This window comes from Polistes dominula, unplaced genomic scaffold (assembly GCF_049000335.1).
Source record: "Polistes dominula isolate Pdom_NZ unplaced genomic scaffold, Pdom_raw_medaka contig_269, whole genome shotgun sequence".
NCBI classification, from domain to species: Eukaryota; Metazoa; Arthropoda; class Insecta; order Hymenoptera; family Vespidae; genus Polistes; species Polistes dominula.
This window is the reverse complement of record NW_028300869.1, coordinates 460,281-488,040: the sequence shown is the minus strand read 5'-3', so window position 1 is coordinate 488,040 and position 27,760 is coordinate 460,281. Positions and strand designations below refer to the sequence as shown.

The 27,760-nt window shown below is 28.7% G+C and overlaps 1 protein-coding gene and 1 long non-coding RNA gene across 2 annotated transcripts; both read right to left on the bottom strand.

The window, feature by feature from the left end:
• Window positions 1–18,344: 18,344 nt before the first annotated feature.
• Window positions 18,345–20,766, bottom strand: LOC149033717 (uncharacterized). Its single transcript, XR_016176110.1, has 3 exons — window positions 20,447–20,766; window positions 19,981–20,184; window positions 18,345–19,397 (listed from the first exon to the last, which is right to left on the bottom strand). It is a non-coding gene; the product is annotated as an uncharacterized LOC149033717 (long non-coding RNA).
• Window positions 20,767–22,114: 1,348 nt separating this feature from the next.
• LOC149033716 (uncharacterized) lies at window positions 22,115–27,326 on the bottom strand. Its single transcript, XM_089170969.1, has 6 exons — window positions 26,816–27,326; window positions 25,874–26,056; window positions 25,546–25,725; window positions 25,080–25,283; window positions 24,984–24,996; window positions 22,115–22,220 (listed from the first exon to the last, which is right to left on the bottom strand). The coding sequence occupies exons 1-6, from the start codon at window positions 27,198–27,200 to the stop codon at window positions 22,115–22,117; spliced, it is 1,071 nt and encodes a 356-aa protein (XP_089027095.1). The 5' UTR covers window positions 27,201–27,326.
• Between the last annotated feature and the right edge of the window lie 434 nt (window positions 27,327–27,760).

Here is a 27,760-nt window from a genome sequence, read left to right as displayed (position 1 = left end):
CCAAACTGTTGTTACACTCACTCCTACTTTTGCTGCCATCTCTGCTCGAGTCATATTCGGGTCTTCAAGTTTTAAACGCACTAATTCTTTAATTACCCGTTCTTTATTTGGTCGTTTTGCAGCAGGTCTTTCTAAGTAGAAATCACATCTCTTGAAGCGTTTATACAACACACAACAAGTACTTAAGAATATAATATCTTATGTATATATAAAAATGATATATAATTGATATAAATTACCAAGAGGTATAGAACTTTGGTCCTGCTGTAGCTTTTTTAATTCGTTTTGATATTCCTGACTTCTTTGGTAAAGTGAAATTGTAGTTTGGCTTATTCCCACTTTTGCTGCGATCTCTGCTTGAGTAATACACGGGTTTTCAAGTGTCAAACGCACTAATTCTCCAATTACCCGTTCTTTATTTAGTCGTCTTCTAGTAGATCTGTCTAAGTTGAAATCACCGCTCCTGAAGCGCCCAAAGTTTTCTATACATGTATTTAGGGATATAATACCCTTGCCATAAGCGTGTACGAGCATTCGGTGAGCCTCAGAAGCGGATTTGTAACTATTAAAATAATAAAGTAACACTTCTCGCAAATGATGCATTGTTGGCCTATAAACAGACATTTCTAATTTGAAATAACTATTCGATGTAAATACAAGTCAACAACTGGTACTACCAAGTTACCTTCACAAAATTTTAAAGAGTATTACAAGCTGTCTTATATGTATGCCATCTACTTGTCGCTAATGCCATCTACAGAAATTTATAAATATATGGGGCATTCGTCGTCAAATTGGCCACTTTTGACTCCGATGCCTTTCGATTTGGATGAAAGTTTTTTGTCTTATTTTACCCTATGAAAAACAATTTTTAGAATATTTAAAATTTTTTTACGAAACCGTAAAAAATTATATAACTTTGGAAAAAATGGCTCTTTTATTTAAAAAGGCTATAACTTTTTCAAAGTTTAACAATTGGGACGTATTTATTGAAGTGAAAACTTCTTTAGAATGGAAGTGATCTGAATAGTAGATAAACGGTAACGCAGCTATGTAACGACGCTATGAAACTCTATACTAAATAATGAGAGAGAAAGAGACAAACATATAGGATTGAGCCTGCGGGAGAATTAGACGGAATATAGCTATACAGTTTTTCCTATTCTCGGTCTTCTCTTTATTCTATGCTTCTTAGTTATCGCCCCTGGTTGTATATGTGTGTGTTTGTGTGCGACTGCATACTACAAAGCGTAAACACACATATTCTTTCGATACTCGAAATGTTTGTAGGTAGGAGCGATAGAAGGGTAGAAGAATATACAGAGATAAGCACGTAGGTGTGCGACAAAGATTAAGGTTCAAACGGACCGACGGCCGAAATAAAGAAAGAAGGTGCGTGGTCTGTTATTATTTTACCAAACGTGGTATTTCTTTTCGATTTAAAGATGTTTCTATTTTATTGAAAAATTAATATTAAATTATTTATTTCGCAAATATTGAAATTAACAATTACGAAATATATAGAATATAATAATTGTATTGTTTGAAATATTAAAAAAAAAAAAAAAGGATTACCAGATACATCAGAGAAAAAGAATTAAAGAATACCATGGAATAAATGAAAAGCAGCTGACAAATTCCATTCAAAAGCAAGTAAATTATTGTCACATTTTTATATTTTGCTTCTTTATAAAATATATTTGATGCATAAAGACAAAATATGTCTATTAAATTTGATTTTTACATGTTTTTATGAAAAATATCAAAAGAGATGTACTGACCCATGCATATATAAAAATTATAATACAAATTGTGATATTTGAGTATTTAAGAAACATATATTAATTTTTCAATAAATTAAAAACATTTTTAAGATGTTGAACGTGCAGCGTGAATCAGTGGAGATTACCACGGAGCTGAAATTTGAGACTCGTAGTGTACACAGTTCGATAAGCTGAGAGAGCGATACGACTCAATGCATTTTTTGGATTTTTCGTTGTGCAGATCTTTATTTAGACGAAAGTATTTAAAAAAGATAAGTTTGTGATCCAAAAAATAAGGGCCAGATATGTTATAAATAATAAGTGTCTCGAAGTGTTGTAGGCTACAGAGTTGAAAAAACAGTTCTAGAGAATATTTTTATTAGATCTTTCATTGCATTTTACCAGAACCTTCGTTTAGTCCAGCAATATTTTCCATATGTTTTTCGTAACGTCTTTATTTCATCTATCCTAAAATGTTTGTTATACAGCGCAAAAATGTAGATGAAAACGGGAAATAGAAAACCATACTAACAAAAAAAATGTTATACCTAAGTTTCAAAAAAAGGATTATTTATTTTTACCTAATTTCTGACGAATTATATTTCCTTTAATAAAAATCCTAGCATTTTGGTGATTATTTATAACAATCGCATTCAGCATTCCGTTTTTCTTGCTTGAATTGTGAAAAGTGCACTTTTCATCAGATATTCCACACAGAGACCATACCGGTGACCTTTATTATATATAGTAATAATATTGTAATAAGTAAATCCTACAATTAACTTACACTTAATACCATTCAAGTCCATTCGTCTCATTCTCTCGAAACTTAGATTTTTGAAGGTTTCACTTCTAACACGTGTGATCTGCACACATGATTTTTTTTTCAAATTTTTACTTATATATGGACATCTGAGAAAACATAATAATAAAATTTTAAAACTAAAATATCCATGAAATTTTCGCATTTTTTGAATAAAACCGTTATATTCTCGAAGTTCGCCATTTTGCATTTCCTTTTTATTCTCTAAAAATATTTTGACTAATTCTGCTATTATCCTTACCAGTCTCAGGGTGGGCAGAGTTTGTTTTTAAAAATTTTTATTTGATCGAAAAACAAATTTTTTAATTTTGAAATTTAAAATGTTTTGTTTGGAAAAACTTTGTTTTTTGAGCCTATAAATTAAGTATATAATATTAAACAATTTTTTAATTGCAATATTTTAAAGGTTTATACGCAGTTAAAGTACAAATTTTAAAAATTTACTAATATTTTTTTTTAATAATTTTGAAAGGAAAATTTGAGTCAAAAACAAAACATTATTCTAATACCCGCCATTTTGTCAAAATTCAAAATATTTATAATTACATTCGTCCAATTCCTGCATTGATCTATTGTTTAAAAGAATCGACAACAGTTTTTGATTACAAATAATCCAAACTGCTGAGACGGAGATCAACGCTAAGCATCTTTTTTGAAGGTCCTTCGAGAGGTCATCTACAGGAGCGGTGAACATTAATATTTTTACATGATCGACGCGATATTGTATTCTCAAAAGAAGCCTCTATTTGAAATACCATAACTTGTAATTGATTAATATAAACTGTTCCTATAAAAAATTCATAAAAAAAGACGTCTTCTTTGAGCTTTGCAACTAAGCATAACCCCTTCAACGACATTTTTCCGTGCTTCTGAATAAAACGAATCATTTTTTATTAATAACAGATTAGAAAGAAACTGCACCAAAAATATAATAATTAAAAAAATTAGTTGTTTGTTGTATCAAAATATAAGTGTATAAATCATTTATCTTGAAAATTGTCTTTGATTAATGTGCAGATTAATTAGGTTAGAAGAAAAGATCTTTAAAAGAACAAAAGTAATATTTAACATAAATTATATTTCAGATATATATTAAATAAAGTTTAATAATCAAACAGTCAAAAAATATTTATATATTATTATTAGATTTTTAAAAATAAATTTACGATAAATATGATAATATTATGCTTGTCCAAAAATTATACGATAAGCATATCTATATTGGAGGCTAATTTAAATTTTGCAGTGACATTTTCAGAAACCCTGGCAAATATCAAGGGATTATTTTGTTAATATACGTAAAAATACTTCTACAGTAGGTAAATGTTCTTCAATGATACTTTAACGATACAAAAACGGTTAATGTGTTCAATAGATAGGTAAAATACGGAAAACTCTTGATTTCACGCATAAATGAAACAAATCAAATAATCTGTTGAGTTTTCCCCTATCGGCTGCTTCTCATTTATCTCAAAAAATAACAATCAAAACAGGTGAAATGTGCAGGGTCATACGATTCAACTAATCGAGTAAAACTTAAGACAGCATAAGGAGCGGTAGATTTCGGTTTTCAGCAGGAAAATACAGCATCGTCTAAGATTTCGGTAAGGGTTACAGCAACATTTCTGTTCTTTTGTCAATATAGTACTTCTTCATCTATAAGACGCCCCATTTTTATACGTTATATATAGATTGTTCGTTTATTTTCAAAACGGATTTTGTATATATCACGTATTGTCGATATTATCCTGTCCCCTAGTACCAAACAAAAATAGTCCTTTAACGATGGTTAGTAAATCCTACATTCAAAATAGCAAAAGAAAAAAGAATAAGATAAATATTTATATACACAATGAGTCACAGAGGTATTTTATATATCTTAGTTTATAAACAATAAATGATACACAATATTTTCAAATTTATATACACATTTAATTTATTCAAAAATTATTTATTTTTTTTATGAATAAATTGATCTTATTTTCATTACTTTTGAAGAACATTTTATTATAGAAGAAATATATTATTTCAAATAAATTATTAAAAAAAAGAAATTAGGTATATTAAATTATTTGTATCCAGTACTTTAAATATAAATTGAATTCTCTAAAACGAATATTCGTAAATAAATATTATTTTCAATACCTAGAAACGGTTAATATTAATATTATATACAGAATGAATAAATCATAAATATACTTTGACAATGATCTTAAAAGTTTCAAAATATGTTTCAAATAAACAGAAGAACATACAAAAAAATAAAACTTTTGTATAAATTTTTCTCATTTTAAACTGACTGATGTTTCAAAGTTTTCAAAAATAAAATAACATTTTTATTCTATACATATGTACATATATATATATCAATAAAATATCATTTTTTCAATCGTTAGACCTAATTTCTTAAATTTTACAATTTTTCCAAAAAAATAAATAGAAGAAAAAATTATATAATAAATTATATAGTAATATTTAATATATACAATAATTAATTTTAGGTAAAGAACTTTGCTCCTCTCCTTTTTCTTTCTACTTGTTTTACCATTCCGAAAAGTCTAGGATCCTTTCAACTTTAGATATGCCTAATTCCGATTCTTCTGCTACCTCGTCATGAGTTTTACGCAGGATTTCATCCATAGTATCCAATAAGTCTTCATCTTCTAATTGCGTACTTGATGTTCTTGAAATACGTCTTTCTAAGTTAAAATCACATCTTTTAAAGCGTCTATACTATACACAACATGTATTTAAGGATATAATATCTATTCTATGTATATATATATATATATATATATATATATATATATATATATATATATATATATATATATATGAATTAATAATCATTTTTCCAATCTTTAAATTTCAAATTATGATTTCTTAAAACTTTAAAAAAAAAAAAAAAATAGACGAGAAAACAATATATATATATATATATATATATAAACATTATATTATAGTAATATTTAATATATTATATTACTTTTAGGTTGAGAACCTGACTCCAGCCTGTTTTCTACACTCTTTTTGAGTCCTTCTGCTTTAGATATGCTTATTTCATGTTCTTTTGCTTTCTCGTCAGTACGTATAGGCGGGACTTCATCCAGAATGTTCAGTGATTCTTCCTCTTCCAATTCTCCATGTTGTCTTTTTAAAGTAGTACTTTCTAAGGTCAAATAAGCCGACTTGTAGCGCTCATAACATCCACAAAATTTACTTAAGGATTTCATATTCTATATATATATATATAGTTGGATGGGTCAAAAAAAACAATTATTTTTTTTCTACAAGACACACTGAAAAATTGTTTGCTCAAAATTGGATGACGAATATTTTTTAAACGCTTAATTTTATCGCTAAAATATGACTTTTCATAAATTTTCATATATTATTATACAGCAGTTAATTTCCTACAAAAATTTGTATTGCGCATTATATTATAGTCATTTATTGTCGAGTAAAAAAATTCATTATAAAAAATGAAATTTGTCTTAAAATAATTAAACTTAAATCTTCAATATCATTCAAGTGGAGAGATTAACGGAAAAATTATAAGACACCTTCTTTGTAGAGCATTAAATTTCCTACAAGATTCTTTTAAATCATTTTTCTGTACAGGTAATTAATGATGAGGTATGAATTTTATTCTATTGGACTGAGAAAAAAACAAAAAACTGCGATGCGGAGGATCTTCCTATTAAAATTAAGAGATCATATCTGGTGAGAAATTTTTTAAGGTGTCTAGCAACCAATTTTTCAGTGTTTCTTGTAAAACAAAAAATAATTGATTTTTTTGACCCACTCTAATTTATATATATATTTGTAAATAAATAAATTTCATTTCCTAAATTTTACAATTTTTTCCGAAAAATTAATAGAAGACAAAATATATATTGTATTATATTAAAATTTTATATATATATTACCAGGACGTATTGAACTTTGGTCCGGCTGTAGTTTTTTTACCTCCTTTTGATATTCCTGACTTTTTTGGTATCTTCTAACTGTCACTTGACTTGTTCCTACTTTTGCTGCCATCTCTGCTTGAGACATACTCGGGTCTTCAAGTTTTAAACGCACTAATTCTTCAACTGTCCGTTTTCTTTTTAGTGCGCTTAAAGTAAGTCTTTCTAAGTAGAAATCACATCTCTTGAAGCGTTTTTACAACACACAACATGTACTTAAGAATATAATACCTTATATATATATATATATAAAAATTATATATAATTGATATATATTACCAAGAGGTATAGAACTTTGGTCCTGCTGTAGTTTTTCAATTTCATTTTGATATTCCTGACTGCTTTGGTAATTGTAAACTGTTCTTCTACTCACTCCTAATTTTGCTGCCATCATTTCTTGAGTCATACGCGGGTCTTCAATTATTAAACGCACTAATTCTTCAATAACACGTTCTTTATCTTGTAGATTTACAGTAGGTCTGTTTAAGTTGAAATCACCGCTCCTGAACTGCTTAAAGTTTCTTTCACATGTAGTTTTTGATATAATATTCTTGCCATTAGCGTGTACGAGCATTCGGCGAGCTTCAGCAGCTGATTCCTTACTATTAAAATAGTAAAGTAACACCTCCCGCAAATGACGTATTGTTGGCTTATAAACTGACATTTCAAATTTGAAATAACTTTATGATATAAACACAAATATCCTACTGATACTACCAACTTATCTTCACAAAACGTTAAAGAGTATTTAAAGCTGTCTTATATGTATATATTAAACATCGTCTTGTCGCTAATGCCATCTACAGAAAAGCTATAGATATGTCTACACAAAATATATTACTACTATATTTGATATATAGGTGGAGTATACGCAACGTCAAACGGCATCTAGTGTCGGCCACTCATATATTATAATAAAATATATTTATATTTATTTATAATATTTTAGTGGTTAACTTATATATATAAAATATAACTACATACATTACATTATAATATAATTTATAATATATATAATAATAATTATAAAATGTGAAGGTATGTTCGAGGGATTTACAGGTCTAGAAAATCAATCTCGTAAACACCCATGTGAAGTCATCTAACCAATCTTGACACGACAAATTTTTTCTTTCATCATCCTCTTGTGAAAATGTAGAAATCTTTGCTTGTTAAGGGGCTATGCCTAGTTTGAATTTATAAAAAATCGATATTTTTGCATTTTCGAAATGTTCATATATTCAAGTATATTCTCTGAAAATTTAAAGCCAATCCGGTAAATATTTTCGGAGATATACTTGAATTTGTAATGCCACGTCAGAGTGTAAAGTCGTGCGTTCAGTTCGTTTTAGTACCCCAAAATCCTTTGTAGACGATAAACTTTATATTTGTTATTTTTTATAATATTCAATTTCTGTGAAACGGATCCTGCGATAAGCCTACGAAATAAAATATCATGAAATACGATAGGCAACGGAGATAAAATATTGTTTACCTAAATATTACGTATTTGCTGCGATAAGTGATTATGTGAAACGTAACTCTTGTGATGGAAAAATAAAATTTGAAACTGCTTCTCCCCGTGGACTTGGTTTTAATATCGTTGTAGTGTGTGATAAGTGTGAAAATCGTGTTATGGTCAATAGAAAAATCCATAGTCCGTTATAGAAACTATATAGGTAATAACGATTTAAAAACATATTCTGGGATTCTCAAAGCAGCTTCTTACGGTGAAGTTAAAGATGTAGAAAAAATTGTATCGGGCATGTTTAGAAAAGAATGGGTAGACGACTACGCGAACTAGTAATGAAAAATACAGAAACAATTTAAACAGACGGAAAAAATTGCAAAAAAATACTTCCAGGGAAAAGTAAACTCTCAGCTAAGCTAATAGATAAGCTGACAGTTTACTATGTTTCGGCAATAAGAAGAAATTGTGATTCTGTTAATAATATGTATAATGCAATTTGGGTAACATATTATCACTATTGTTAGACTGATGAGAAGCCTCAACACTCCATGTGCCCAGGTGGAGATGGTTCATGGTGTAGTTGGCAGCAAGTGATAGCTAAAGACACATTATCGTCTTACACCCCATGATTATCCAACTTTACTAGCTGATGTTTCTAAAGATATATATCCAATTTATTAAGACCCTATCTGCGTAAAATTATTGGAAAGGTGTGTTGGTGGATTTACACAAAACAATATCGAGATTTGTAATCAGTTAATAAGGAAAACAACTCCAGAAATTTTTTTATGTGGCTCTAAAATTGTCGAAATAGCGGCTTACATTTCAATTGAAATGTTTAATAAAGGTACTAAATAATTATTATATTTTATGAGTGCATTAGGACTTTCATTATGCACTGCAGCTTCTGCTCATGTCGACAGAGAGGACGCAGAGCGTGTGATGATCCCTGACGCGAGAACGCATGGGAGCTCGGAAAGAAGGATAAATTGCTCGACGACAACACCAGCTGGAATTATTAGAAGCTACTGATACGCAAAAGGTCCCGTTTACTGCACTGGAATAGATGATGCCATGTAAAGTAAAGAAAAAAGAATTGAACTATGTGTAAACTACTTCTGAAACTATAAACGCATTTTTCTCAAAACGTTGTTTTAAAAGTTGGTGATCTCGATTTCTAAGAAATAGCTTAAGGGGGTATTCTACTTTAGTCGCTCGAAAAAATAGGTATTTTTGTCAATTTATTATTAGAAAACTAAGAAAGATATTGATGTAGGGTTTGTTGTGCCTAATAAATATACTCTTAAAGTACATTAAAAAATTTTTTTTATTTATTTTATACGCTCTATATACATTGGAAAGGCCCTTGTAACTGAATGCCTAAAAATAGTCTAGCCTTTGCGCTGTTGTAAAAATCTGGACATCGGATTATCTGAAATGAAAAACTCGAATAGTTTTATGTTCACAAAGACCACAGCTACCGGTGGTAGCAGATTTTTTCATTTACATGCAAAAATAACAAAATGGCGCCAGTTGAAAAAAAAATTATCAAAGAAATCTATTTTTTTTCTCATTTCTTGTCAAAAAAAAAATAGTTAAAATGAAAATTTTTGTATAAATCTGCTACCACCTTACCTTACCATTATGTGGTAAAAATTTCAGACGAATCGAATAGCTAGTTTTGGAGATTTTTACAACACGGGGTTCAAAATGTGATTCCGAGAAAAACACATTTAAAGTTTTTTTAGGTACTTTTTTTACCCGCGCACGGGTAGATTCGAGGGACGAAAAAGTACAGTTAGGATGCTCTGATCGTTTTGAAATTTTCAGAGAGTATTCTTAAAAATATTTACTTACGAATAATCGAAAAAAAGAATTTGAAAAAAAAAATTATAAAGTAGAATAGCCACTTAAGTGGACTGTCTCAAATTTCAACACCATCTTCTAAGATTTATTCCTCTGGTATCAAACCAGAAAAAAAATTAAGAAAAACTAATACTATTTATTTTTAACAATTTAGAGCGAATATATGAGTGAAAAACGAAATATTTATTCAAATAGCCACAATTTTGTCAAAATTCAAAATATTTATAATTACATTCGTTCAAATCTGCATTGATCTATTGTTTAAAAGAATCGACAACAGTTTTTGATTTCAAATAATCCAAACTGCTGAGACGGAGATCAACGCTAAGCTTTTTTTTTTGAAGGTCCTTCGAGAAATCATCTACAGGAGCGGTGAACATTAATATTTTTACATGATCGACGCGATATTGTATTCTCAATAGAAGCCTCTATTTGAAATACCATAACTTGTAATTGATTAGAAAAAAACTTTTCTATAAAAAAATTCATAAAAAAAGACGTCTTCTTTGAGCTTTGCAACTAAGCATAACCCCTTAAACGACATTTTTCCGTGCTTCTGAATAAAACGAATCATTTTTTATTAATAACACATTAGAAAGAAACTGCACCAAAAATATAATGATATGAAAAAATATTTTTATGTTTGTTATAAAAATACATAAGTGAGGAAATCATTTATCCTGAAAATTATCTTTGAGTAATATGCCGAAAATTTAGGTTAAACAAAAATTTTTAATAGAAATAAAGTAATGTTTAAAATAAATTATATTTTAGATATTCATAAAATAGAGTTAAATAATCGAATTTTGAAAAATTAAGTACAATATTTTTACAATTATAAAAATAAATTTACAATAAATATAATAATTTTATGTTTGTCAAAAGATTATAAGAAAAGCATATCTATATTTGAGGTACATTTCAATTTGCACTGACATTTTCAGAAACCCTTTCAAGTATCAAGGAATTGTATTATTATTAGTTGACGTAAAAATATTTCTACAGTAAGTAAATCTTCTTTAATGATACTTTAACGATACGGAAACGGTTAATGTGTTCATCAGATAGTTAAAATGCGGAAAACTCTCAATTCCACACATAAAAGAAACAAATCAAATAATTTTTTTAATTTTCTTCTTGCGTCCGCTTCTCATATTTCTCAAAAAATATTAATCAAAACAGGTGAAAGGGGTGCATTGTCATATGATCCAGTTTATCCAGTGACGCTCAAGGCAACATCGTTCGATTTCATTTATCAGCAGGAAAACATTGCTTCGTCTAAGATTGAGGTAAGTTTTACAGCAACATTTCTGTGCTTTAGTCAATATAGTATTTGTTTATCTATAAGAAGCCTAATTATTATACGTTATATATGTATTGTTCTTTTATTTTCAAAACAGATTTGGTATATATCACGTATTGTCGATATTATCCTGTCCCCTGATACCAAACAGAAATAGTCCTTTAACGCTGTTCAGTGAGATCTACATTCAAAATAGAAAAAGAAAAAAAAATAAGATAAATATTAATATACACAGTGAGTCACAGAGTTATTTTATATATCATTGTTTATAAACAATAATTGATACACAATATTTTAAAATTTATATAAACGGTTAATCATTTTTAAAATTATTTATTCCTTTAACGAATAAATTGATATCAATTTTACTACCTTTGAATGTAAATTTTATTGTAAAAGAAATATATCTTTACATATAAATAGTAAGTAAAAAAAAATTAGGTATATTATATTATATGTATCCAGTACTTGAAATATAAAATGAATTCTGTGAAACGCGAATATTTGTAAATCAATATTATTTGTACTGTCTAGTAACGGTTTATATGATATTATACACTAAAGAAAAAAATCATAAAAAAACTTTGACAATTATAATAAGAGTGTCAAAATAGGTTTAAAACAAACAAAAAAATAATACTTTTCTTTAAATTCCTTCTATTTTAAATTGACTGATGTTCCAAAGCTGTCAATAAGAAAATAACATTTTCATCATATACATACATAAATGCATTATATAATATTATTATTTAATATATATATATTACTTTTAGGTATAGAACTTTTCTCCTGCATTCTTTCTTTTAATTTGTTTTGTATTTCCGGACTGTTTATGCGAGTTGGAAGTGTAGTTTGGCTTATTCCCAATTGTATTGCCAACTCCCTGTGAGGTATATTCGGGTTTTCATAGAGCAAACGCACTAATTCTCCATCTTCCCATTCTCGACGTGATCTTCTTGAAGTAGGTCTTACTGAGATGAAATCACTTTTTTTGATACGTTTATAGAACACAATATGTGCTTAGAGATAAAAAATCCTGTATATGTATATATCTATTATATATAATTTTTCCTGTCGTTTAATATTATTTCTTAATTTCCATAATTATTTCAAACAAAAAAAATAGAAGAAACAAAATATGGATATTATATAATATTATAGATATATATTTATACTTTCTATTATATTATTTATGTTACTATTACATATATTAGTTATAGAACTTAGCTTACGCCTTTTATCTTTTTAATAAGCTTTGTATTTCTTGAGTGCGTACACGCTTTGAAACTATACGTTTGCTCATTCCCAATTGTTTTGCGATTTCGCTATGAGGTATACAAGGGTTTTCACAGAGCAAACGCACTAATTCTTCATCTTCCCATTCTCTACATAGTGTTCTTGAAGTAGGTCTCTCTAAGTTGAAATTACATTTCGTTAAGCGTTTTTACCACACACAACATTTACATAAAGATATAATTTCTTATATATATAATACACATGATATTATAGTAATATTTAATATTTTATATTACTTTTAGGTTGTGAACCTGACTCCAGCTTGTTTTCTACACTCTTTTTGAGTCCTTTTGCTTTAGATGTGCCTAATTCATGTTCTTTAGCTTTCTCGTCATTAGTTATAGGCGGAATTTCATCCAGAGTATTCAGGGATTCTTCCTCTTCCAATTCTCTATGTTTTCTTTTTAAAGTAGTTCTTTCTAAGATAAAATAAGCCGACTTGTAGCGTTTATGCAATCCTCAAAATTTACTTAAGGATTTCATATCATATATATATATATATATATATATAGTAGGGTGGGTCCAAAAAATCAATTTTTTTTTTCTACACGTCACACTGAAAAATAGGTTCCTAAAAATTGGGTGACGAATACCTTTTAAACGCCTAACTTAATCGCCAAAACATAAGACTCTTCATAAATTTTCATAAATTTTTATAGACCAGTTAATTACTTACAAAAATTTGTATTGCGCATTATATAATAGTCATTTATTGTCGAGTAAAAAAATTTATTATAAAAAATGAAAGTTGTCTTAAAATAATTAAACTTAAATCTTCAATATCATTCAAATGGAGAGATTAACGGAAAAATTATAAAACACCTTCTTTCTAGAGAATTAAATTTTCTACAAGATTCTTTTAAAACATTTTTCTGTACAGTTTTTAATGATGAGGTATGAATTTTATTCTATTGGACTGAGAAAAAAACACAAAACTGCGATGCGGAGGATCTTCCTATTAAAACTAAAAGATCATTTCTGGTGAGAAATTTTTTAAGGTGTCTAGCAACCAATTTTTCAGTGTTTCTTGTAAAAAAAAAAAGTAATTGATTTTTTTGACCAACCCTAATTTATATATATATATTTGTACATAAAATAAATTTCATTTCCTAAATATTACAATTTTTTCCGAAAAGTTAGGAGAAGACAAAATATATATATTGCCTTATATTAAAATTTTATATATATCATACCAGGAGGAATAAAACATTGGTCCTGCTGTAGTTTTTTTAATTTGTTTTGATATTCCTGACTTCTTTGGTAGTTCCAAACTGTTGTTACACTCACTCCTACTTTTGCTGCCATCTCTGCTCGAGTCATATTCGGGTCTTCAAGTTTTAAACGCACTAATTCTTCAACTGTCAGTTTTCTTTTTACTGCGCTTGAAGTAAGTCTTTCTAAGTAGAAATCACATCTCTTGAAGCGTTTATACAACACACACATGTACTTAAGAATATAATATCTTATGTATATATAAAAATGATATATAATTGATATAGATTACCAAGAGGTATAGAACTTTGGTCCTGCTGTAGTTTTTTCAATTTTATTTTGATATTCCTGACTGCTTTGGTAATTGTAAACTGTTCTTCTACTCACTCCTAATTTTGCTGCTATCTCTGCTTCAGTCATACTCGGATCCTCAAGTCTCAAACGCACTAATTCTCTAATTGACCGTTCTTTGTTTAGTTGTTTAAAAGTACGTCTGTTTAAGTTGAAATCACCGCTCTCGAAGCGCCTAAAGTTTCTTTCACATGTCTTTTGTGATATAATACCCTTGCCATAAGCGTCTACGAGCATTCGATAAGACTCAGCAGGGTATGAATTACTATTAAAATAATAAAGTATTACCTCCCGCAAATGACGCCTTGTTGGCTTATAAACTGACATTTCTAATTTGAAATAACTATACGATGTAAATACAAGTCATCTACTGAGCCTACCAAGTTATCTTCACAAAATGCTAAAGAGTATTTCGAGCTATCTTATATATATATATATATATATATATATATATATATATATATATATATATATATATATATATATATATATATATGTATTTGACGTCTACTTGTCGCTAATGCCATCTACAGAAATTTATAAATATATATATATATATATAGGGCATACGTCGTCAAATTGGCCACTTTTGACTCCGATGCCTTTCGATTTGGATGAAAGTTTTTTGTCTCATTCTACCCTATGAAAAACAATTTTCAGAATATTTAAAATTTATTTACGAAAACGTAAAAAATTACATAACTTTGGAAAAAAATGGATCTTTTATTTAAAACGGCTATAACTTTTTCAAAGTTTAACCTATTCGGACGTAATCATTTTTCAAATTTATGCTTTTATATGGACATTTAAGAAAAACATATTATTAAAATTTTAAAACTAAAATATCCATGAAATTTCCGCATTTTTTGAATAAATCCCTTATATTCTCGAAGTTCGCATTTTTGCATTTTCTTTTTTATTCTATAAAAAAAACTATGACTATCTCTGCGATTATCCCTTCCAGTCTCAGAGTAGGCCGAGTTAGTTTGTTATATTTTTTATTTGATCGAAAAACAAATTTTTAATTTTAAAAATCTTAAATTTTTTTTGAGATACTTTGTTTTTTGATAATAAAGTATATAATATTATAAAATTGTTTAATTGCATTAGCTTAAGGGTTTATATGCAGTTAGAGTACAAATTTTAAAAATTCACTAATTTTTTTTTTAATTATTTTGAAAGGAAAATTTGAGTCTGTGATGTTCTGCTAAGCAATTTGTAATATCGGAGAAAGGTATTATCTTGTGGGCAGCTTTACAAGAGAAGTTATCGGGTGAATTTAAAGATAATATCAGTAGCGCGACGATTCACGCTCAGTGGGTTGGAAGAAAAGAAACGGCCGGACGAAACAGATCGTCAATATATCTACGTGATAAAGAAAATAGCAGCACGGGGTGTAGTTGAAGAAAGAGCGTTGATAGACCACATAATTAACGGGGTGGTAGACGATGAGGTGAATAAAGGGATCTTATATAAATCACGATCTCTAGAGGAGTTTATAAGAAATATGAAAATATGCGATATTATGAAAGAAAAATCAAGAGCTACTAAGAGGTCGAGCTGAAGTGATAATGAGGACCCAAGATGAAGGAGAACGGAGCAAAGTAAGACGAAAAAACCACGTTGTTTCTCATGTGGTTCAGCCGACCATAGCGTAAAGCAGTGTCCGATGGTAGGAAAAGGTCCAAAATGTTTTCGTTGTAACAAATGTGGACACATTTCGAAGACATGTGGGAAGCATGTTAACTTTGTTACGGCCTCGGAAGACCTAAGGACGATAACCATACAGAGTAAAGTTTTCATGGCGTTGGTGGATTCTGGAAGTGACCTTACGTTGTTACGCGAAGACGGGTATAGAAACATTGGATCCACAACAACTTTGACCGAGACCTTCTTTGCAACTAGCAAACAATATAAACATCTTTTTGTCGTTATCGATGGATTTACAGAATTCACCTGGTTGTATCCAACCAAGACGACCAGCAGTAGGGAAGTATTGGCCAGGCTGAAAGATCAACAAAAGATATTTGGCAACGCGAAATGGATCATCAGCGACAGAGGGCCAGCCTTCACGTCGGAGGACTTCCGTGAATATTGCCAATCCGAAGGAATCCAGCACGTGCTGGTTACGACGGGCGTTTCAAGGGGCAATGATCAAGTAGAGAGGATCATTCGAACCCTAATACCGGTTTTGACCAAGTTGTCTTTGGATAATCCAAAACAGTAGTATCGACACGTAGATAAGGTACAACGCTATTTAAATAGTTCATATCAACGTAGGATAAGCCGTACCCTCTTTGAAGTCTTTTTTTGGAGTAAAGGTGAAGCGGAAAGAGGACATTGCCATCAAAACAACTATCGAGGAAGAAGCAATTTGAATTGTTCGAATGTTTGAAATGTTTGAAGAAGAACGCGACCAAATTAGAGCATTAGCGAAAGAAAACCTTTTGTGGATACAAGAGGAAAACCGACGACAGTACAACAAACGATGTAAAGAGGCAATACAGTACAAAGATGGTGACGTTGTGTTCATCAAAAGAACGTAGTTTGGTCCGAATATGAAAATTTCCGCCAAGTATATAAGACCATATAAAGTTGCACGTGTTATCGGGAACCACCGATACGAAGTATAGAACGTTGGTAAAGGAGAAGAGCCACGAGTTACAACCACAGCAGCGGATTATATGAAATTGTACCAACCAGAAGAAGAAGAAACTCAATCTTCGGGGACCGATGATACGCAGAATGGCCCAATGTAGGAGAGTTTTAGGTGTGAAGAACTCTCACCTGCATCGTATACGGACATGTGTCTAGGAAGATCTACTGTTAAAAAAAGGAAATATTGGAAAGGGTTATTCGGTCATAAAACCTAAGGTATCAATAACATGTGAGGGTAATAAAATTCCACATGTTTCATCGGACCCGGCGAGCAATTGTAAATATTTGTTTAGGTTTTATGTTTCCGATAAAGATCTCCTTGTACACTGTTCCTTCTAACGAAAAACATATGTAGACCTTGGACTTTGCTTGGACCTTGCACCCTTGTGCTATTGGTCAATCGAACTAAGAATCTCCTACTCTTTCCAAAAGGGGTGTTACTTATTAGACTATAAATGCGTGGAAAGAAGGAGACTGGGGGACTGTTATTAGAACTATGAGAGTTACTGTTACTAAGGATCGGGAGTCGAGTGTTCGTCATTATTCGTCTTATTCGTTCCACTCGTCTTATTCGTGTTATTAGAAGTGATTAGTCTTATTCGTTTTATTCGTCTTATTCGTGTTATTAGTATTATTCGTCTTATTTTATATTATTCGTATATTTGTAACATTTCTACATACTGTAATATTCGTATTGTGCTTACTTGTTAAAATAAAGCTGTTTTTTTTGTTGTTTACCTTCAATCATCACGAGTTCCTAAGGTGTTTTACACAGTTTTAGGTGTCGAAGAGTAAACATAGATAAGTAGGTAGGCGACGAAAGACTAAAGGGAAAAGAACCCAATGGTAGAAACAAAGAAATACGATGCGTGGTCGGTTCTTTGTAAATTGTTAAGTTGTGGGTGAGAATGTGTAAAAATCTAGAAGGTTCTCGAGACGTATGTCTGGAAAATTCGAGAACGACGCAGAGGAATATAAGAGGACACAGATTTAAAGAGAAGTCAGTCAGTCGGTTCAGGAGTTCAGGAATATTCGGTTAGTCCTCAGTCGTAACAATCGCAGTTGCATTATAAGACGTTATCAGTTGTAAGAACGCAGTCGCTTATCTAAGTTGTAGTCGTATGATTGTTAAACTATTATTGTACTTTTTCTAATACCTGTTTTAAATACATCTTATTAGTAGGATTAAACTGGGTGTATGTTCAACTCGCTCCTCTCACCCTAAATAAAATTATCCTTACATATATATATATATATTATATTACTTTTAGGTATAGAACTTGGCTCCAGCCCTTACTCTTTTAATTTGTTTTGTATTTCCACACAGTTTATGAGTCCTTCAGCTTCAGATATGCTTATTCCATATTCTTTTGCTATCTCGTCTGGAGTTATACGCGGGAATTCATTCATAATATGCTCTAATTCTTCATCTTCCGTCTCTGTGCGTCACTTGACTACACTAATATATATTTACGGGCTGCAAATAAACTTACACCGCTTTTTAAACGCAACAATTGTAAAAATTGTTTTGTTTTAATTTTGAGAAATTAAATATCACATTTAAAATATGTTTTATATTATTCCAATTTTGTTTACAAAGAATGACAAGATTTAAAATTGAAGTAGTATTTTTTATTTGAGACGTTAATTACATTGTTAAAATTTCAAGATATTATTAGTATTAACTTATACTCTGCATATAGCAGTGTTTGGAAAAATTTATGATGCGCAGGAGGTATATAAGATAATAACTACTTGATATGATTATATTTTTTATGAATTATAAGTCTTTCATCTAGGTACAAGGCCGCCAAGGCTATTTTTTTAAATTCAGCGATTTTTTAGGACATGTAGATAAATTACAGTATTAAATTCTTTGTTTTTAATCGATGTTTTAAATAAAATAGTGTATGGTACAATTTTAATAAACCTCATCCAAGATATTGGCAAGCAATTAACCTTTTCTTCATAAGTTTCTTCTTATCTGCTGTTTGATTGCGTTATGAAGATTTTTTCTTGAGACGAGATTCTATCGTTTTATTTCATGTAAAATGAATTTATTATGTTTTCTATATTGTTTTAATAAATCATAATAATACTCTGGTTTATATAGAAAATCCTTCTTTCCTTTTTTTTTTTTTTAATATAAAACTTTCGTAATCAATGATTATGCATTTCTTTTGCCGAAAAATTTTAAATTGTACAAAACATAGGCATTTTTTAAGAAATTAAATACTATCTAGTTATACATGAGAAGATTACATTAAATTAAGTATAAATTACGTGATATCTCTTTCTTTTTAATAATGGACTTTTTAAAACATTAAACAACTTTTAAAATAAACGGTCTATATGTTAAAATATAATAATAAAAAACGGATAAAGCGTGTTGTACAGGATCATACGATCCAATTTATCAGTGACGCTCTAAACAACTTTAGGAGCCGTCGATATCTATTTTCAGCAGGAAAACACTGCATCGTCAAAGATTTAGATAAGTGCTAAAGCCCCATTTCTTTGCTTAGGTCAATGTGGTATTTTTAATTCTATAAGAAGCTTCATTATTATACGTTATATATGGATTGCTCGTTTATTTTCAAAACAGACTTGATGTATATCACTTATTTTCGATATTATCCTGTCCCCTAGTACCAAACATAAATGGTCCTTCAACGCTGTTCGGTGAGACCTACATTCAAAATAGAGAAAGAAAAAAAAATAAGATAAATATTTATATACACTGTGAGTCACAGAGTTATTTTATATATCATTGTTTATAAACAATAATTGATACACAATATTTTAAAATTTATATAAACGGTTAATCATTTTTAAAATTATTTATTCCTTTAGTGAATAAATTGTTATCAATTTTACTACTTTTGAATGTATATTTTATTGTAAAAGAAATATATTTTTACAGATAAATAGTAAGAAAAAAAATTAGGTATATTATATTATATGTATCCAGTACTTGAAATATAAAATGAATTCTGTGAAACGCGAATATTTGTAAATCAATATTATTTGTACTGTCTAGTAACGGTTTATATGATATTATACACTAAAGAAAACAAATCATAAAAAAACTTTGACAATTATAATAAAAGTGTCAAAATAGGTTTAAAACAAACAAAAAAATAAAACTTTTCCTTAAATTCCTTTCATTTTAAACTGACTGATGTTCCAAAGCTGTCAATAGGAAAATAACATTTTCATTATATACATACATATATGCATTATATAATATTAATATTTAATATATATATTACTTTTAGGTATAGAACTTTTCTCCTGCATTCTTTCTTTTAATTTGTTTTGTATTTCCGGACTGTTTATGCGAGTTGGAAGTGTAGTTTGGCTTATTCCCAATTGTATTGCCAACTCCCTGTGAGGTATATTCGGGTTTTCATAGAGCAAACGCACTAATTCTCCATCTTCCCATTCTCGACGTGATCTTCTTGAAGTAGGTCTTACTGAGATGAAATCACTTTTTTGATACGTTTATAGAACACAATATGTGCTTAGAGATAAAAAATCCTGTATATGTATATATCTATTATATATAATTTTTCCTGTCGTTTAATATTATTTCTTAATTTCCATAATTATTTCAAAAAAAAAAAAAATAGAAGAAACAAAATATGGATATTATATAATATTATAGATATATATTTATACTTTCTATTATATTATTTATGTTACTATTACATATATTAGTTATAGAACTTAGCTTACGCCTTTTATCTTTTAATAAGCTTTGTATTTCTTGAGTGCGTACACGCTTTGAAACTATACGTTTGCTCATTCCCAATTGTTTTGCGATTTCGCTATGAGGTATACAAGGGTTTTCACAGAGCAAACGCACTAATTCTTCATCTTCCCATTCTCTACATAGTGTTCTTGAAGTAGGTCTCTCTAAGTTGAAATTACATTTCGTTAAGCGTTTTTACCACACACAACATTTACATAAAGATATAATTTCTTATATATATAATACACATGATATTATAGTAATATTTAATATATTATATTACTTTTAGGTTGAGAACCTGACTCTAGCCTTTTTTCTACACTCTTTTTGAGTCCTTCTGCTTTAGATATGCTTATTTTATGTTCTTTTGCTTTCTCGTCATTAGTTATAGGCGGGATTTCATCCAGAATGTTCAGTGATTCTTCCTTTTCCAATTCTCTATGTTTTCTTTTTCAAGTAGTTCTTTCTAAGGTCAAATAAGCCGACTTGTAGAGCTTATACCATGCACAAAATTTACTTAAGGATTTCATATCCTATATATATAGTTTGGTTGGACAAAAAAATCAATTATTTTTTTTCTACAAGCCACACTAAAAAATTGGTTGCTAAAAATTAGATGACGAATACCTTTTAAACGCTTAATTTTATCGCTAAAACATAAGACTTTTCATAAATTGTCATAAATTTTTATAGAGCAGTTAATTTCCTACAAAAATTTGTATTGCGCATTATATTATAGTCATTTATTGTCGAGTAAAAAAATTCATTATAAAAAATGAAATTTGTCTTAAAATAATTAAACTTAAATCTTCAATATCATTCAAATGAAGAGATTAACGGAAAAATTATAAGACACATTCTTTATAGAGCATTAAATTTCCTACAAGATTCTTTTAAAACATTTTTCTGTACAGTTAATGATTGATGAGGTATGAATTTTAATCTATTGGACTGAGAAAAAAACAAAAAACTGCGATGCGGAGGATCTTCCTATTAAAATTAAAGATCATATCTGGTAGGAAATTTTTAAAGGTTTCTAGCAACCAATTTATCAGTGTGCCTTGTAAAAAAAAAATAATTGATTTTTTTGACAAACCCTAATTTATATATATATATTTGTACATAAAATAATTTTCATTTCCCAAATTTTACAATTTTTTCCGAAAAATTAATAGAAGACAAAATATATATATTGTATTATATTAAAATTTTATGTATTCATATTACCAGGACGTATAGAACTTTGGTCCTGCTGTAGTTTTTTTAACTCGTTTTGATATTCCTGACTTTTTTGGTATCTGCAAACTGTCATTTTACTTGTTCCAACTTTTGTTGCCATTTCTGCTTGAGTCATACTCGGGTCTTCAAGTTTTAAACGCACTAATTCTTCAACTGCCGTTTTCTTTTTAGTACGTTTGGAGTAAGTATTTCTAAGTAAAAATCAAATCTCTTGAAGCGTTTAGACAACACACAACATATACTTAAGAATATAATATCATATATATATATATATATTTATATATATATATATTACCAAGAGGTATTGAGCTTTGCCCCGGCTCTTTTTTTTTTATTTTGTTTTGATATTCCTGACTTCTTTCGTACTTGTAAACTGTTTGTCTACTCACTCCAAATTTTGCTGCAATCATTTTTTAAGTCATACGCGGGTCCTCAAGTCTCAAACGCACTAATTCTTGAATTATCCGTTCTTTATTTTGTCGTTTTCTAGTAGATTTGTCTAAGTCGAAATCACCTCTCCTGAATTGCACAAAGTTATTTTTACATATACTTAGAGATATAATATCCTCGCCATAAGCGTGTATGAGCATTTGGTGAGCCTCAGTAGCGTAAGCATTACTATTAAAGTAATAAATTAAAACCTCCCGCAAATGACGCATTGTTGGCTTATAAACTGACATTTCTAGATTGAAATAACTATACGATGTAAACACAAGTTAACAACTGATACTACTAAGTTATCTTCACAAAATGTGAAAGAATATTCCAAGCTGTCTTATATATATGTATTCGACGTCTACTTGTCGCTGATGCCATCTACAGAAATTTATAAATATATGGGGCATTCGTCGTCAAATTGGCCACTTTTGACTCCGATGCCTTTCGATTTGAAGGAAAGTTTTTTATCCTATTATACCCTCTGAAAAACAATCTTCAGAATATTTTAAATCCTTTTGCCAAACCAAAAAAAATTATTAATTTTTAAAAAGAATGGTTCTTTTATTTGAAACTGCTATAACTTGTTCAAAGTTTAATCTATTGGGACGTATTTATTTTTCAAATTTTTGCTCTTATATGGACATCTGAGAAAACATAATAATAAAAATTTAAAACTAAAATATCCATGAAATTTTCGCATTTTTTGAATAAAACTGTTATATTCTCGAAGTTCGCAATTTTGCATTTTTTTTTATTTTCTAAAAAAAACTATGACAAATTCTGCTATTATCCTTACCAGTCCCAGAGTTGGCAGATTTTGTTTTTTTTAATTTTTATTTGATCGAAAAATAATTTTTTAATTTTCAAAATTTTAAATGTTTTTTTTTTGGAAAAACTATGTTTTTTGAACTTATAAATTAAGTATATAATATTGTAAAATTGTTTAATTGCATTAATTTAAGAGTTTATACGCAGTTTGAATACAAATTTTTAAAATTTACTAATATTTTTTAAAAATTATTTTGAAAGGAAAATTTGAGTCAAAAACGAAACATTTTTCTAATACCCGCCATTTTGTCACAATTTAAAATATTTATAATTACATTCTTCCAAATCCTGCATTGATCTATTGTTTAAAAGAATCGACAACAGTTTTTGATTTCAAATAATCCAAACTGCTGAGACGGAGATCAACGCTAAGCTTCTTTTTTAAAGGTCCTTCGAGAGATCATCTACAGGAGCGGTGAACATTAATATTTTTCCAGGATCGAAGCGATATTGTATTCCTAAAAGATGCCTTTATTTAAAATTCCATAACTTGTAATTGATTAATATAAACTGTTCCTATAAAAAATTCATAAAAAGACGTTTTTTTTCTAGCCTCGCAACTAGGCATAACAACTTAAAGGACATTGCTGAGTCCTTCAGAATGAAACGAATAAGTTTTTAGTAATAATACATTAGAAAGAAACTGCACCAAAAATATAATGATATGAAAAAATATTTTTATGTTTGTTATAAAAATACATAAGTGAGGAAATCATTTATCCTGAAAATTATCTTTGAGTAATATGCCGAAAATTTAGGTTAAACAAAAATTTTTAATAGAAATAAAGTAATGTTTAAAATAAATTATATTTTAGATATTCATAAAATAGAGTTAAATAATCGAATTTTGAAAAATTAAGTACAATATTTTTACAATTATAAAAATAAATTTACAATAAATATAATAATTTTATGTTTGTCAAAAGATTATAAGATAAGCATATCTATATTTGAGGTACATTTCAATTTGCACTGACATTTTCAGAAACCCTTTCAAGTATCAAGGAATTGTATTATTATTAGTTGACGTAAAAATATTTCTACAGTAAGTAAATCTTCTTTAATGATACTTTAACGATACGGAAACGGTTAATGTGTTCATCAGATAGTTAAAATGCGGAAAACTCTCAATTCCACACATAAAAGAAACAAATCAAATAATCTTTTAAGTTTTATTCTAGCGTCCGCTTCTCATATTTCTCAAAAAATATTAATCGAAACAGGTGAAAGGGGTGCAGGGTCATATGATCCAGTTTGTCCAGTGACGCTCAAGGAAACATCGGTCGATTTCATTTATCAGCGGGAAAACATTGCATCGTCTAAGATTTCAATTTCGTGTTACAGCAACATTTCTGTGCTTTAGTCAATATAGTATTTGTTTATTTATAAGAAGCCTAATTATTATACGTTATATATGTATTGTTCTTTTATTTTCAAAACAGATTTGGAATATATCACGTATTGTCAATATTATCCTGTCCCCTAGTACCAAACAGAAATAGACCTTTAACGCTGTTCAGTTAGACCTACATTCAAAATAGCAAAAGAAAAAAAATAAGATAAATATTTATATACTCAGTTAGTCACAGAGTTATTTTATATATCATTGTTTATAAACAATATTTGAAACAGAAAGTTTTTAAATTTATATACACAGTTAATCTATTTAAAAATTATTTATTCGTTTATTAAATAATTTTATATCAATTTTACTACTTTCGAAATAATATTATATTCTATATAAATATATTATTTCAGATAAATGATATAAAAAAAGAAATTAGGAATATTATATTATATGTATCCAGTACTTGAAATATAAAATGAATTCTGTGAAACGCGAATATTTGTAAATCAATATTATTTGTACTGTCTAGTAACGGTTTATATGATATTATACACTAAAGAAAACAAATCATAAAAAAACTTTGACAATTATAATAAAAGTGTCAAAATAGGTTTAAAACAAACAAAAAAATAAAACTTTTCCTTAAATTCCTTTCATTTTAAACTGACTGATGTTCCAAAGCTGTCAATAGGAAAATAACATTTTCATTATATACATACATATATGCATTATATAATTTTATTAATATTTAATATATATATTACTTTTAGGTATAGAACTTTTCTCCTGCATTCTTTCTTTTAATTTGTTTTGTATTTCCGGACTGTTTATGCGAGTTGGAAGTGTAGTTTGGCTTATTCCCAATTGTATTGCCAACTCCCTGTGAGGTATATTCGGGTTTTCATAGAGCAAACGCACTAATTCTCCATCTTCCCATTCTCGACGTGATCTTCTTGAAGTAGGTCTTACTGAGATGAAATCACTTTTTTTGATACGTTTATAGAACACAATATGTGCTTAGAGATAAAAAATCCTGTATATGTATATATCTATTATATATAATTTTTCCTGTCGTTTAATATTATTTCTTAATTTCCATAATTATTTCAAACAAAAAAAAATAGAAGAAACAAAATATGGATATTATATAATATTATAGATATATATTTATACTTTCTATTATATTATTTATGTTACTATTACATATATTAGTTATAGAACTTAGCTTACGCCTTTTATCTTTTAATAAGCTTTGTATTTCTTGAGTGCGTACACGCTTTGAAACTATACGTTTGCTCATTCCCAATTGTTTTGCGATTTCGCTATGAGGTATACAAGGGTTTTCACAGAGCAAACGCACTAATTCTTTATCTTCCCATTCTCTACACAGTGTTCTTGAAGTAGGTCTTTCTAAGTTAAAATTACATTTCGTGAAGCGTTTTTACCACACACAACATTTACTTAAAGATATAATGTCTTATATATATATATATATATATATATATATATATATATATATACACATTATATTATAGTAATATTAAATATTTTATATTACTTTTAGGTTGAGAACCTGACTCCAGCCTGTTTTCTACACTCTTTTTGAGTCCTTCTGCTTTAGATATGCTTAATTCATGTCTTTTTGCTATCTTGTCATTAGTTATAGGCGGAATTTCATCCAGAGTATTCAGGGATTCTTCCTCTTCCAATTCTCTATATTTTCTTTTTAAAGTAGTTCTTTCTAAGATAAAATAAGCCGACTTGTAGCGTTTATACAATCCTCAAAATTTACTTAAGGATTTCATATCATATATATATAGTAGGGTGGGTCCAAAAAATCAATTTTTTTTTCTACACGTAACACTGAAAAATTGGTTGCTAAAAATTATATGACGAATACCTTTTAAACGCTTAACTTAATCGCTAAAACATAAGACTTTTCATAAATTTTCATAAATTTTTATAGAGCAGTTAATTTCCTACAAAAATTTGTATTGCGCATCATATAATAGTCATTTATTGTCGAGTAAAAAAATTCATTATAAAAAATGAAATTTGTCTTAAAATAATTAAACTTAAATCTTCAATATCATTCAAATGGAGAGATTAACGGAAAAATTATAAGACACCTTCTTTGTAGAGCATTAAATTTCCTACAAGATTCTTTTAAAACATTTTTTTGTACAGTTAATTAATGATGAGGTATGAATTTTATTTTATTGGACTGAGAAAAAAACAAAAAACTGCGATGCGGAGGATCTTCCTATTAAAATTAAGACATCATATCTGGTGAGAAATTTGTTATGGTGTCTAGCAATCAATTTTTCAGTGTTTCTTGAAAAAGAAAAAGTAATTGATTTTTTTGACCAACCCTAATTTATATTTATATTTGCAGATAAAATAAATTTCATTTCCTAAATTTTACAATTTTTTTCGAAAAATTAATAGAAGACAAAATATATATATTGTATTATATTAAAATTTTATGTATTCATATTACCAGGACGTATAGAACTTTGGTCCTGCTGTAGTTTTTTTAACTCGTTTTGATATTCCTGACTTTTTTGGTATCTGCAAACTGTCATTTTACTTGTTCCAACTTTTGTTGCCATTTCTGCTTGAGTCATACTCGGGTCTTCAAGTCTCAAACGCACTAATTCTCCAATTAACCGTTCTTTATTTTGTGGTTCAAAATTATATCTGTTTAAGTTGAAATCACCGCTCTTGAAGTGCCTAAAGTTTTTTTGACATGTAGTTAGGGATATAATATTCTTGCCATAAGCGTGTACGAGCATTTGGTGAGCCTCATAAGCGTAAGCATTACTATTAAAATAGTAAAGTAATACCTCCCGCAAATGACGCATTGTTGGCTTATAAACTGACATTTCTAATTACAAATAACAATAAAATGTATACACAAGTTAACAACTGATACTACCGAGTATATATACCTATACCTTCACGAAATGTTAAAGAGTATTCCTAGCTGTCTTATATATATGTATTCGACATCTACTTGTCGCTGATGCCATCTACAGAAATCTATTTACTTCTACTTGTCTATTTATAAAGTTTTCTATTATTATTCGTTGTATATGAATTTTTTTGTTTATTTTTAAAACGGATTGTGTATGGATCATGTAATTTTGCTCTTATACTTTCCTCTAGTACCGGAAAAAAATAGTTCTTTAACGCTGAACAGTGAAAACTACATAGAAAATAGCAAAAGAAAAGTACGAGTAATGAACCAAATACGTGAAGGCCAAAGGAAGTAGTGGAGTATTTGGGAAACAAGCTAAAGGAGTAAAAGCTAACGATAAAAGTTTAAATAGAGATAAGATGAAACAGCCACTGATTGAGATATCTAAAATTGAAAGAACTATTTGCGTAGGGTGCTTAGCGAACTATGGCGAAGACTGGATACAGTGCTACAGTTGCTATGGGT